General features: G+C 36.2%; 1 protein-coding gene across 1 annotated transcript in view; it reads left to right on the forward strand.

Moving 5' to 3' along the window:
- LOC128554784 (fibronectin-like) overlaps window positions 1-14,009 on the forward strand; it is a gene marked incomplete at its 3' end in the record, with an annotated part of 33,195 nt that overhangs the window by 3,261 nt on the left and 15,925 nt on the right. Inside the window, exons 3-4 of the mRNA XM_053536092.1 lie at window positions 6,526-6,834; window positions 9,620-9,928. Of these exons, the coding sequence (XP_053392067.1) occupies window positions 6,526-6,834; window positions 9,620-9,928 (618 nt within the window). The remainder of the gene's footprint in view (window positions 1-6,525; window positions 6,835-9,619; window positions 9,929-14,009) is intronic.

The following is a 14,009-nucleotide window of genomic DNA, read 5'->3' on the forward strand; positions in this document are numbered from 1 at the left end:
AACGTGCCAAAGATATGCACAACTTGGGTTAGTACTGATCACACCTGTGAAGTTTCGTCGAAATCCAGGCAGCAGTTTGACCTGTGAAAACCGGACAAGATTTTTCTATTTTTAGCTCTTGTGGCCATTTTATGCAGCGGTATGCACAACTAGGGTTGGCACTGATTAATCCTTTGACGATTCGTCGAAATCCAGCCAGCAGTTTGACATGTGAAAGCCGGATAATATTTTTCTATATTTAGCTCTGGCGGCCATTTTGTGAAGCGAAGCGGAACATGTCGGCGTTATACACAACAAGGCTTGGTACTGATCAATCCTGTGAAGTTTTGTCCGGCCAGCAGTTTGACCTGTGAAAGCCTGAGAAGCTTATTGCGGACGGACAGACGGCAAAGGCAAAAACAATATGTCCCCCACCTATAGGGGAGACATAACTATATATAATGCAGTAATACTAAAATTACTTATTTTTGCGGTGTTGAGACGCGCACCTGCTAGAATGTAAACAGTCAGAGAATTTGACGAACAACATACTACAATATTTAGAAATTTCATTATGTTCTTAAAGGTTGTGACATAAATGTCAATTCGCCTGTAGATTGCCAAGCATGTCGCCATTTTAGGATCACATGGTTCTACAATCGTCACGTGATTTTGTTGGATGCAGGGGTATTTTTTTAGGCTTAACACCACTAAATCTGGCTATCTTTTTATTTCTGAATCATATAAAATTCGCTTACTATTTAATGTTTTTTCAACATTTTCTAGCGTATCAGATTTTCTCACAAAGAACTTTATCGCTAAAATAGAAAAAGAAAAAGAAAAAGGGGTGTTAACTTCTATAATATAAAACTACATTTTGTTAAATACAACCCGCTGAATGTACTCCGTTTTGCTTCTTTCGATGTCTCTTTTGGATACTAGTATATAAGATCTTTACGCCGCCATTTCTACCTAGTATGCGATAAGACCATGCCAATTTCGATAGAATGCTGCACATTCATACTGAAACGCGGTAGGGTAAAAGAAAACACGTTGCTATTGAGAAAAGGCACCAGGAAAGGAAACAAAAAATAGCACTATTTATATGTGGACTACTTGTGACTAGACTTACGGAGGCTTACATTTGATTTTGGAGTGATCAGTCTATTGACAATATTCGATTCATCACGGGAAGTTGCGCACCAGTAGTTACAAATTGGATCTGACTCATATCAGACCAGAGTTATGGCCCTTGACTTGGCGTAAAATGGCATACTTTTGTGTCAAGTATTTGACCAAGGATTATAAAACATTACAGGAATATCATTCAGCGTGTGAAGTTGTGCACCTCGCGTATTGTTAGAGATAATACTCTGTTTATTGTCCTTGATTTAGTCAAAAATATGCAAAGAGAGCATAAAAGTTTGTGTCGGCCATATCACAACAAGCATTTAACCCAGGGCCATGAAACATAATAAGAATATTATTCAGCATGTGAAGTTGTGCACCTGGGACGTGTTTCCGGATTTCTTAGAGTCAGATCTGAGCTATGGCTCTTGGTTGTCCAAAGTGTGCATAAAGGGCATACAAGTTTGTGTTGCATGTATCTCAAAAAGCATTTGACTTAGAGTCATAAAATGTTAGGGGATTGCTATATAGGACGTGAAGTTGCGCACCTGGTGTTCTGTTTGGGATTACACTCAACCAGACCTAAGTTATTGTCCTTGACTTAGTGAAAAATACACATTCATTTCTTAAAGGTTTTGTGCTTTTATCCTAAAATAATCCACTTAGAGTCATGGAACCATGTAGAAATATTATCCAGCATGTGAATTTGTGTCCCCAATATTTTTTATTTCACTTTGCGAGACAGACAGAGAGTTATGGCCATTGACTTAGTCAGGAAAAAAAAAGTTCGTGTCCCATGTATCTCAAAATGTACCTGACCTACAGTCATTAAACATTAGAGGATTGTTATACAGCATGTAAAGCTGTGAACCGAATGTTTTCTTTTGGATTTCAGCTAGGTCAGAATGATGGTCCTTTACTTATTGACAAATACACCTATAATGTTTAAAAGTTTGTGTTACATATATCTTAAAAATATTTCATCTAGTCATGAAACTACATGTATGTACAGTGACAGAATCGGGGGCATCTGTGTCCTATGGACAAACATCTAGTTTTCATATTTTTTATTCTTATTCCTTCTATTTTAATGACATGTTTTAAAATGATACCACTGCGAAAGTCATGGATAAATATTTGCATACAACTGACCTCTGTGACCTTAATACAGATATCTTCTGTAAGTGTTATTTTGAAAACAATATTTCTTAAGTTTCATAAAGACTATTCATAAAATAATTTCATTTTGCAATAATGAGTCGTCGATTTTCCAAAACGCATCGTACTTTTAATTTAATTTCCGTCATTTAAGCTCCAGAAAGGAGCACATTTTACATCCGCAAATAAGCATTTTACGACTGTGCAAATTTTGCAAATTTACATCTGACATTGTTTACTTTAATAGATGAGGATTAAAATGCGTCACATTTTGGAAGGGATAGGAGAAATTCCAAAGACTGTTTGATGTATTTTTTTGAAAAGGTTCATTAATTCATATATCTAGTAAAGTTAAATTCATTTGATGAGGATTTTATACAATTAAAGTAAATATCTAAAGATGAAATATTTTTGTGGCTATTGGACATTATGACCAGATTTTCAACTCTGGAACTAATGATGGTTTAAACCAGTAATAGTTAAGTCATGGCTAAACTTTGCATTCTAACGGATTTTTTACTAAAACTCGGCACGTAAATTTGCAAAGTATTAGTTTCGCCCCCGTCACTTACCCTAAACCATTTAATACATTTAGCGAAGAGTCTTGCCGCTATGTTACATGTACATACATTTTCATATTTGCCTTACGTTGTATTATATGTATCTACCCATGAAACATTTTATGCTCCAAACTCCACGGAATAAGGCGGCATATAGTGGTTGGACTGTTCGTCTCTCTGTCCCTCCCCTTGGATTCCAGCTAATAACTTTAGAATGCTGTGACATAGGAACTTCAAACTTAATAGGCAGGTTGTTCGTGACTGGCAGACGGCCCTTATTGATTTTGAGGTCGCGTTTACCTTCAGCTGAAAATCATTTTCCAATCAATGGCTGAAGATTGCTTTGGCATTCACTCGTCACTCTTCATAGTTTGGTTTTCAGTGGCCAGAAGATGAGCCCCATTGTTTTTTGGGGTCAGTAGTTCAAACATATAAGTCACAGAAAAGTGGAGGCCATGCTTTTCTTTGAGAGTCTGTTCCGCAACAATATTCTTTAAAACAATAACGTTGTATATCACAATCATATTGTGGCGATTCTTCTTCACCGTATGTATTTTTCTACAAACATTTCAATTTTGACGTGTCTTTGAAATGTTTGTAGAAAAATACATACGGTGAAGAAGATACGTCAAAATTGAAATGTGAAGAAAACTTTGGTGTAGATAAATTATTCCAAGCGCTGGCCATGACACTTTCGTAGTGTTCACCCAAATATATTCCAGCTAATTCAAGTTAACGAAAAATACTTTAGTAAAGTTTATTTGCTATATGCGGCAGACACTGACCCAATCTCTCTATTATCAACATTTTTCCGATGAATAGAAAGATCATTCATTGATGACACCGCTTAAAGTAGAAAAACCCAAACGAATGTTTAACTTTTCTCATACCCTGATATTCACGTACGGACTAAATCATTGTAAATGTATATAACACAACTTAACTGAAAAACCGGCCAATAGTTAATGTGAGCTGTTTATAATAAGATGATCAAACGGTATTAAACCGTCTTTAATTAACAAATAATCAAGGCCTTCGAGTGGTTTATCGTCTGAATTACCACGGTTCAGAGTTCAGATGCGTAGGAATTGAACCACGAATGCGTTAAATACTGAAGCATCCGAACGATGAACCGTGGTAAATTAGATGATAAATCACAAGAAGGCATTGATTGTTTTCATTCTGACATGCTCATTGATATATTTTAATAAATATTATGCTGGACTTCATTTACGCGAGGAGTAATTTATCAGACGTCATGCAGCAATTTGACGTCATAATTGAGTCATAATGTTCTCGCGCGTCAAACGTTGTTTATCGCAGAATATATAGAGTTTGATTTTCCTTTTTGTTTAGCTGGAAATCAAACCGAGCCATGTTAGAATGCAGCATAACTGCTGTTACTTTCACTTTACGTGGGTGTTTTAACAGGAGAGAAAACGTGTGCTAGCAGTGAGATTCCCGCGCTCACGTACTGTTGAATTACCCTTTTATATATGCGCGTCCCGTGGTAAAGCGTAAACGTCAATTGGCCCCGAAACGGATAATTTCAAAGGAAGTGAAGTAAACGTCAAAAAAGCAACTCAAACATTCCCGCGCATTTGAGTTACATCTTTCAAATGTCAAACTGATGCTGAAATATTAAGAAAGTCAGTAGGTCACATTCATTGTCAATGAAAATCAGTTTTACGATCAGTGTGCAAAACTGCGTATGTCATCCAAATTTCAAGGCTGTATATTAAAAAACAAGAAAGTAGGTCAGTAGGTCAAGGCTACAGTCAAGTGACATCATATGACTTGGGGTCATCAGGTAATTTTAATTAAACAGTCGTGGAAATAGGATCAGATAGATTTTTAAGTATTTTTTCCTATATAACTCCCATAATAACTAAATGACTACGGGGCGGGGCCTCTTTTAACCACAGGGGCATAATTTGAACAGTTTGGTAGACGACTACTAGGCAATGCATCATACCAAATATCAAAAGCCTAGGTCGTGTGGTTTAAGACAAGAAGATTTTTAAAGATATTTTCCTATATAAGTCTATGTAAAACTTGGGATCCCTAGGGCAGGGCCTTTATTCACCCCAGGGATGCAATTTGAAAACCAGATATCAAAGGCCTTTGTCTTGTTGTTTCAGATAAGAAGGTTTTTAAACTTTTTTTCCTATATTAGTCTATGTGAAAATATGGACCCTCAGGGAGGGGTCATATTTGACCCTAGGGGGATAATTTGAACAACCTTAGTAGAGGACCTCTAGATAGTGCTACATAACAAATATCAAAGGCCTAGGCCGTGTGGTCTTGTACGAGAAGATTTTCAAAGTTTCCCTATATAAGTCTATCAAACAAATGTGACCCCCGGGGCGGGGCCACATTTGACCCTAGGGGGATAATTCGAACTATTTTGGTAGAGACCACAAGATGATGCCACATACCAGATATCAAAGCCTTAGGCCCAGTGGTTTTAGATAAGAAGTTTTAAAGCTTTTCCTTTCGGTTGCCATGGCAACCAGAGTTCTGCATTGAATTTAATTCTTTGAACAATTTTGAAAGGAGGGAGGGGCGGGGGCATCCAAGGACCCTGTGAAATCTGGTGTTATTCTGCCCAGTTGTTTTCAAGAAGAAGATTCTTTTAGAAAATGTTGACGGACGCACGACACATGACGGACGGCGGACATTGAGCGGTCACAAAAGCTCACCATAAGCCTTTGGCTCAGGTGGGGTAAAAAGAGAAAAAATGTCTGCCGCTGATAGGGATCGAACTCCCGACTTCTCGATTACAAAACGGGCTGGCTACCTTTGTGCCAAACCGAATCTATGACGTCATAATGCTTAATTTGATGTATATGTAAAAAGTTACGGCAGCGGGATGAAAATCGTTTCGCAGTATTGAAATTTATGTATTACAGCCCTTTTTTAGTAAGATTTTTTTTCGGCGCTAATTTCTTATCGTCAAACAACTGTTTACATTGTTATTCAATGTTCATAGCAGTAAGCGGGTCGCTTTTATAATCCGTAAACGGCGAGTGTCTGCTGACCCCGATTAATTACTATGCGCATAGTCTACTGGACGAACATCGAACAACACCGATTCCAATAAATACCACGAATTTTCAACCTGATAACTACTTATACACTAGATCTGTTTTCTTGTTCTCACGTGTAACCGACGCCGGTAGCTTTGCTATTAGTTGATGAACAACATCTTGAGAAACAATTCTGTTCAGTAAATGTTTTATTGTTCTGTCCCAAAGAATTGGATACTTGAAATATTCTACAGGAGTTGCCCCTTCCACCCCCCCCCCCTCCCCCCCTCCTCCACACCCCTTAAAAAAGAGTGCAATTTGTAAAGAAATAAATGTAAACAATTGTCAATGTTTTACCTAGCTATGTTAAGTTTAAGCACTGGTTAATTGTTGCAAATATATTAAAACGAAGACATGTAAACGTTTTTAAAGGCGCTGAACTGTCCCGCAGTGTGGCCCCTTCATGCAGTCCCTTTCCGGAATTCAATACATATATAAGTAAATTGACATAGGTTTTGTAGAAAAATATACATGTTTTATATGCTGTTTAATTTTCATGTAAAACAATGATTTCTTTCTATGATTTGGTGATGTTCAAACGTTTTTCTCCGAAACATGGAAATATTTTTTCACTAAGCATTGTTGCTTATTGTAAAATTTTCTTTTTTCAGTAACAAATCTTCAAGTTACAAATATTGGCTTTCCGTCATCTTCAGTAAAAACAAATGAGATTACAGTAACATGGTCAGCACCAGTTAGTTATAAACAGTACATAGATCGGTATAGTGTGGAATGGAAACGGACTTATGATAACAGTATTGCTGTTCAGTCAGAAGGTGTTGCTTCACCTGGTACATCTCTGACACTTACAAAAGGAATAGAGTCTGGTAGAGCATACACTGTGACCATCATATCAATAAATGACCGAACACAGACAAGTTATGAAAGAACTATATCAGTTAAAAAACAACAGGCTGCAAGTAAGATATTTTAATACTGTTGGAAGACTTTGTTACACTAGTTTTTATACGCCCGTTTGAAAAACGGGCCGTATTATAGAAACGCCCCTGGCAGGCGGGTGGGGGGCGTCCACAGACTTTGACCGGAGCATATCTTCTTCATGTATGGAGGGATTTTGATGAAACTTGGCATATTTGATCAACATCATAAGACGGAGTGTCATGCTTAAGAACCAGGTCCCTATGTCTAAGGTCAAGGTCACACTTAGAGATCAAAGGTCAAATTCAAGAATGACTGTCCGGAGCATACCCAGTATCTTCTTCATGCATGGAGGGATTTTGATGTAACTTGGCACAATTGTTCACCATCATGAGACGGAGTGGCATGCGCAAGAACCAGGTCCCTAGGTCTAAGGTCAAGGTCACACTTAGAAATCAAAGGTCAAATTCAAGAATGACTTTGTCCAGAGCATACTCGGACCTATAATAACAGTAATGGTGTAGAGTCACAAAGTGTTGCTTTGTCTGCTTCATCGCTGACACTTACAAGAGGAATAGAGTCTGGTGGAGCATACACCGTGACCATCATATCAATAAATGACTGAACACAGACCAGTTCTGAAAGAACTACATCAGTAAGAAAACAACAGGCTGCAAGTAAGAGATTGTTTGAAGACCTACATGAGGTTGTTCGATATATACTTTCATTGTTTTCGTTTTATTTTCATAAATTAAGAAAAATATTTAGTCAATTGAATTATATTATATTATTACATATTATACCATATCTATATAACGCCCTTTTCATGATAAACACATTTAAAGGGGTTTCAAATAGCGCAAAAGCAGGCTTTAACGGCGCATATTCATATATCAATCAGAGAGAGAGAGAGAGAGAGAGAGAGAGAGAGGGAGAGAGTAGAACCAATAATGACCTCTTAGTTAGATGAAAGACACTCGAGAGCATCTGAACGTGGTATGCAGATCACAATTATAAAGCGTAGTCAACTGTTAATAGTATACTTGCATTTGCTATCGTCACCGATTACTTAAACGGAAATCAACTGTCTTGACAGTGTTCATGGCTGTAAACTTCTCGCAGAGGACTACAGAATGTACGAAATTATGAAATATTTTGATGTATATAGAATTATCTGACCAGGCAACGGATGCAAAATGTATTTTATGCTTAATGACATGGGGAATCAGGTCACAATGTCCTAGGTCAACGTGACTCTAAGAAGACACATACCAAATGAGTTAAGTTTGTGTCCAACGCAATAAACCGCTGAGCCGGTGGGTTGATTTTCCTAAAACTAGGGTCAATTATTTACCTCACCAAGACGACACTTTAGGCCACTAGCTCCAATACCATGGTTACACTTCGAGGGTGAAAGATCAAATTGGTATTTTGTCTGCTCCATATGTTCTCAACTACTGAAATAAAATTCAGTAATTAGCCTCATCCAGACAACCTGCCGGAAGCACACCAAAGGTCACTTTATTCAGGGTCAAGCTTACACTAAGAGGTCATAATTTCTTATCCGCTCCTTATCGTCTTAACCACAGGAAAGATTTTAAGACGATATACGGAATGCAAAGCTCAGGTTAATAGTTAATGATCACACTTGGATATCGAAGGTCATGATCACACCATTTTACTTTTCCTGTATCAAAACGGCATCTGTCTGTATTAATCATCTTTAGTCACATCTCTAATTCTCTTATTCACCCTTGTTATCCGGATAATACGAAATGCTATGATAATTCCAAAATGCTACTGGAGGAAATGTCAAGCTTGATATAGACATTGTTTTTATCAACATTTTCTAATTACTCATTCTGATTGTTAAAAGTATTATAACTGATTCAACATGGTTTAGAAGCTGAACCATTTGCATTAAACAATTTGCATATGGGACATATTGTTCAGTATCGAGAGCCCTAAACAATGTGTAAATTTTGCTTTTGAGAATGAGTTTGGCGATTCAAAGCGTTGTCAACCTCATTTAATGGACTTTCGGTAATGAATATTACTTTTTAGTATTCAGTTATTATATAAACAATGATATGAACTTGTTCAAAAGTTTTTATTTCAGATCAAATAACCCACATTTACAAATATATAAGCATATGTAGTAGTCGATGGATACTGACCCAAGTGTTCATAGAAATTTCGAAGATAAAGCCCGTAATGCTATGAGGATAATAATCTTGGTAGGTTGAAGATTACCTCCAGCCAAACTCCGAAAGTCATTTCTAAAAGAGCCAGAGATCTGTATAGGTCGACTACCGGGTACACCCCCACAAGCACTGAAACAAGCGCCAATATATGGCCATATCTTTTCGGCATTCAATATTGGGTCTTTATCCAAAGTCAACATTCAAACTATCTCTGTAATTGTAAGAATTACATTCATGAATAGAAAGTGCTAAAATTTCTCTCCGGTAACATGTGAGGCAAAAGCTCTTAATCTGCGGTGGGTTTCATATGCTCTTCCTGTATCTGTTACCAGTAAAAAATTCGTTAACAGGTTCATATGATTATGTTGGTACAAACTCATTCACCAAAACATGTCCACACACAAAACTGGTTAATGTGTAATGGAATGTAAATGAAAGAAGTCAATGACGGCAATTATCCACTTTCAAAGACAACACATGTAGGGCATTATCCATGGTCATTTTCGGCTATTATCCATTTTTCACACAAGGATCAATATAAATGGTTTTGACAAAAAATTACAGCATCTAAGTCAGCATCTGACTTTTGTGGGCTTTCTGTTCTACTTTCATAATTTTTCAGAACCAACTGTAACAAGTGGACTAGATTGGTCAAACAGTAATCGAGATGCCACTACCGGTACTATTAAAGTAGCTTGGGTTGCTGCAGCTGGTTATGTAAATCAGTACCATATACAATTGTTAGATGGAACAACAACGATCCAGACAAAAACAATCCAGTCGCCTAAAACACATTCTGAGTTTCAAGTTTCAGGACTTAGAGATGGATATAGATACAATGTTAAAATAGAGGCACGGAGTGAAAGTTACGATTCTGGAAAACGTGTATCGGGAGAAACATTCAATGCAGAATTCAAAACTACGCCCCAAAGTGAGTTAACATTTCTTAAAGTCTTCAAAACAATTAAAATGCCTTTTTGCTTGTATTTTCCCTTTTGAATTAATTCAACATTAACAGCTTCAGTAAGCAAGATGTACATAGTGAAATTGCTAATGCAAACCAAAAGACTTTCTTACAGAGACGCTCGGACTATAATTCGAAAGATTTAGCAAAACTTTCACGTTAAACTTCGGCCTACTGTTTCGTTTTCATAGTGTTAGAAAAGGTTTACAGCTATAAAAAAATATTTAATTCCGCGTTGTCAGCTTTGCAGCAATATAAGTCTAATTACATGCTTATTTAATAATTAAATGTTATCTTTTGCGCGCTTAGATGGGTATAAACCACAATCGGATATCTTGAAAATTCCACGAATTGCGCTGGTAATTTTTGGATAATTTGCAATAAATCCTAATGCTGTTGTGTCCATCTAAACGCACAAAACATCATTCAGTTGCAATATATTGTATATACATTTTAAAGTAACTTTCTACAAAAATAAGTTATTTTCTTTTAAAACAAAAATGAAAAATTGCCAGATGATCGATCTTTGCATTAAATTTAAACAGTCAAACTCTGGTATAATAAAATTGACTTGACCACTTTTAATTGTTATTTGCCTTCCGATAAATACAGTTCCTGATTTTAGAGAAATCCAATGATAAATCATATAGTTATGGCGATTCAGTTTGGATCATCACTGTCGGATAAATAAGTTTTGATTATGATTTATTGCTCTTTTTAAATTTGAGTTTCCAGCTTTGAAACCATATTGTCGAACGATGCCATTTTGTTCATGGTTAAGGAATAAGGTCAGTAATTTGGTCCAAAATGTGCTTCCGTGGTGTAGCCGGAAGATATCTAAAGTAAATAGATACTACTTTTATCGTATTTTGCACCAATTCAAGCAGAACGAGCGCTTTAATAACACGTATTCAGTGCTAGAATACTTTCTGCATGAAATAAGACGGGTTTCCTGTTTATATTCCAACGGGGCGAATTTTGGCATACAGACACTAAATAGGAAAATGACGCGAAGAAAATGGTCGTCGCATAATGGCTAGAGGTATTTCCCTATTTTCTTTGCAATTGTTTGCTAAAATCACATGAGAGATATATTCTTGACATGTAGATAGCATTTTCATAATGAATTAATAACATGACAGGATTTGTCATGGATAAAACACAAAATATCACATGTATTTGTTTCAAAAACTGCATATTTGTAGCCTAAAGATTGCTAAAGTGTAGCAGTCAGAGGTAAAATTGGACATATTTAACAGTTTAAATGTGTAATCTGTATGCAGATCAGAGCAGGAAATCACAAAACGGCGAAATTAGGCTACAGTTATGGTAACTGATTGAAAAATATGTCGCGTTGTCTTATGTTACTGAAAATGCCATAAAACCTAAGAAACCTTTGGCATCAAGCTTAAACCTTGTACTTTTTCATGTATTTAGGTTGCTTATACATTTTAAATGAAACTGGCACAATCTTATAGAAAAGAAATCCTTATAGGCGTACAAACACTAAATAGGAAAATTGCGCGAAAACAAATGGTACTCGCATAATGGCCGATTCAAATAGTCCTCAGTTTTGTTTGCTCTGTTGAGCTATTGTCCCCATTTTCTTTGCAAATTATTTGCTGAAATCACATGACAGATCTATACTTGACATTGCAGAACGTGTCTTGTATAATTAGACCATTCACCACCACTACATTTTTAGCTGAGTTAGCAGTTTGTGTGTTTGACTGAAAATATTTTTCTTACATCAAACATGACCCCAACTTTTCTTTTCATTTTTATTCAGCACTGACAGTATTCGAAAGAAATTGTAAGTTATAGACATTTAAAATGTGTCATAATGTGTGCTGCAGCTAATTGAAATATGTCAGGTTTATATAGAATAAAGAAGAACAGCTATTAAATGTGTTGTAACCTTTTGCAGGTCGAAAACAAAAGTAGTGGTTTATAGTGCGAACAAGAGCAAATATGCTCCACTTTTAGTGTAGCAGATTTTATGATTTAAACAAGTGACATTTAACCTTTATGTTGAATTATTCCACTCTAACGGAAATGTCAAAACTTGGTTTTATTGTACTGATCTTGTTTATAGGAAAACAAATGTTTTTTTAACTTGGTATACAAAACATATAGTGAATGGAACTATTAAATATTGACATTAACTCAGAAATGTCACGGCTGCAAATTAAAGTATTTACTTCCTAACTGTAGATGTCCTTAAACAAATGATAAGCTAAGTTTAACCATATTTTATCGCTTGCATATGCATGTATATATAGAAACAAAACATTTTCGATACAGTGTAAAGCAAAAGGGATAGACAACTTTAGTGATCGGCCCTACCCACCAAATAAAGTAAACACATGATATTATCTAGTGATGATGGCATTATTACAAGCTATTTGTAACCTGCACACATTATAAAGCAAAAACAACAACAGCAAAAAAAAAAAAAAAAAAAAAAAAAAACACATACACAAATATGTTACGACAGAAACATATTAGGGTTATTATAGTAGTAGCTCGATCTGGGATTCGTCTCGAGTTGATTTTGCCAGATCGGATCTCACGAGGCACGCAAGCGCCGAGTGTGAATCCACGAGAGCCGAATACAAAATCCCAGATATAGGTACTGTTATAATGACCCTTTTATTATATACCTCCACCTTTTTGTTTCTTGTTTTGTTATCGAACATAATCTTAAATGTTTATATATACATATAAATAAAGTCGGGTATTGAGAAACCGTTTCATAGTTTTAATAAACTTTGAACGGCTGTAAATATTTTTTGCTAATTTTCAACGTTTAATCAATCACTACGGAGAAGTATAAGTCACCATTAAGTGGATAAAAGATTAAGATTTAAATATGGAACAACAGAATAAGTCTAGTTTGGCATCTTCAATACAATATCCACAATTGCATGTCGAATGTTCTCTCAAATGGTTTTTGGACAAATCAGCATGCAAATTACGATAGACCAGTTTTGCTTTGCAGACCGTAACCAACTTCTGAATTTAACGCCCATCTGAAAGAGAATCCCATCCTACTTCTTTGATCAGATAATTGAATAAAACCCACCCCGTTAAACCTGGCTTCATACTGAAGTTGTTCTCAAGTTAGTTTTTCATATAATGTGCACCCATCCCATACAACCAAAGCTTATTCTGATATGGGACGCAAAAAATGAAATGTACACGAGAGTGGTTCCAATAAGCATGAAACTTTCATCACAATCGAGCAAACACAAATTAGTATCAACTAAGTGAAAAGTAGATTTTATTTAGTGTTGATCGTTTTATTTTAAATTTTAATGCACGCGTTGTCGTAACACTTTAGAGTCTGATTGTCAGGATACAAGTTATATGACCCAGGGAAGTGCCTACGTCATTAGTATCTTGAACAATGAAATGAGTCCTATCGCTAAGGTGACTATGTCTTAGACTAGCTGACAAACGATATAGAATGTCCTTTGTTAAAACGTATAGCTGGTGAGACCAAATATCTCATAAATAGAATTTTCTTGTGGCTACCTTTCCTAAATGATTCGTGGACCAATGATTCGTAAATAATTTTAATTATGAACTACAATTTCAGGGATCAGGCAAATCACTAAATGTTTTAAACTAACAACTTTCAGTTAGCTCAAACTCCTATAGACTGGAGACTATACTTGACTGGTCTTTTTGTTGTCTATATGCATGCCCCGACTCCTGGAATGCTCAGCGCCTATATGCTATCATATGTAGCATTCAAGTATGATATAGGTATATCCACGATGCATTGGCTGCACTTCGCTAATAACGCTGAACCGTCTATAAGCTGGAACTCTCCCACTATCTCAGTAGATTATCAATCTCAGCTTCCCGATGCTCAGCCTATATATGCTATCGTCTATAGCATTCAACTACCCTTAAGGTAAACTCCTATGCGCTGGCCCTATAGCGGCTCGAAACCTGTTTGAAATTCTGCAACTCTTCTTTAGTGTACGAACTTTTAACTTTTTCTTTTTAATAATTTATCCGCTCTGACAGTGTAGTTGCA

Source organism: Mercenaria mercenaria, unplaced genomic scaffold (genome assembly GCF_021730395.1).
Source record: "Mercenaria mercenaria strain notata unplaced genomic scaffold, MADL_Memer_1 contig_740, whole genome shotgun sequence".
Classification (NCBI taxonomy): domain Eukaryota; kingdom Metazoa; phylum Mollusca; class Bivalvia; order Venerida; family Veneridae; genus Mercenaria; species Mercenaria mercenaria.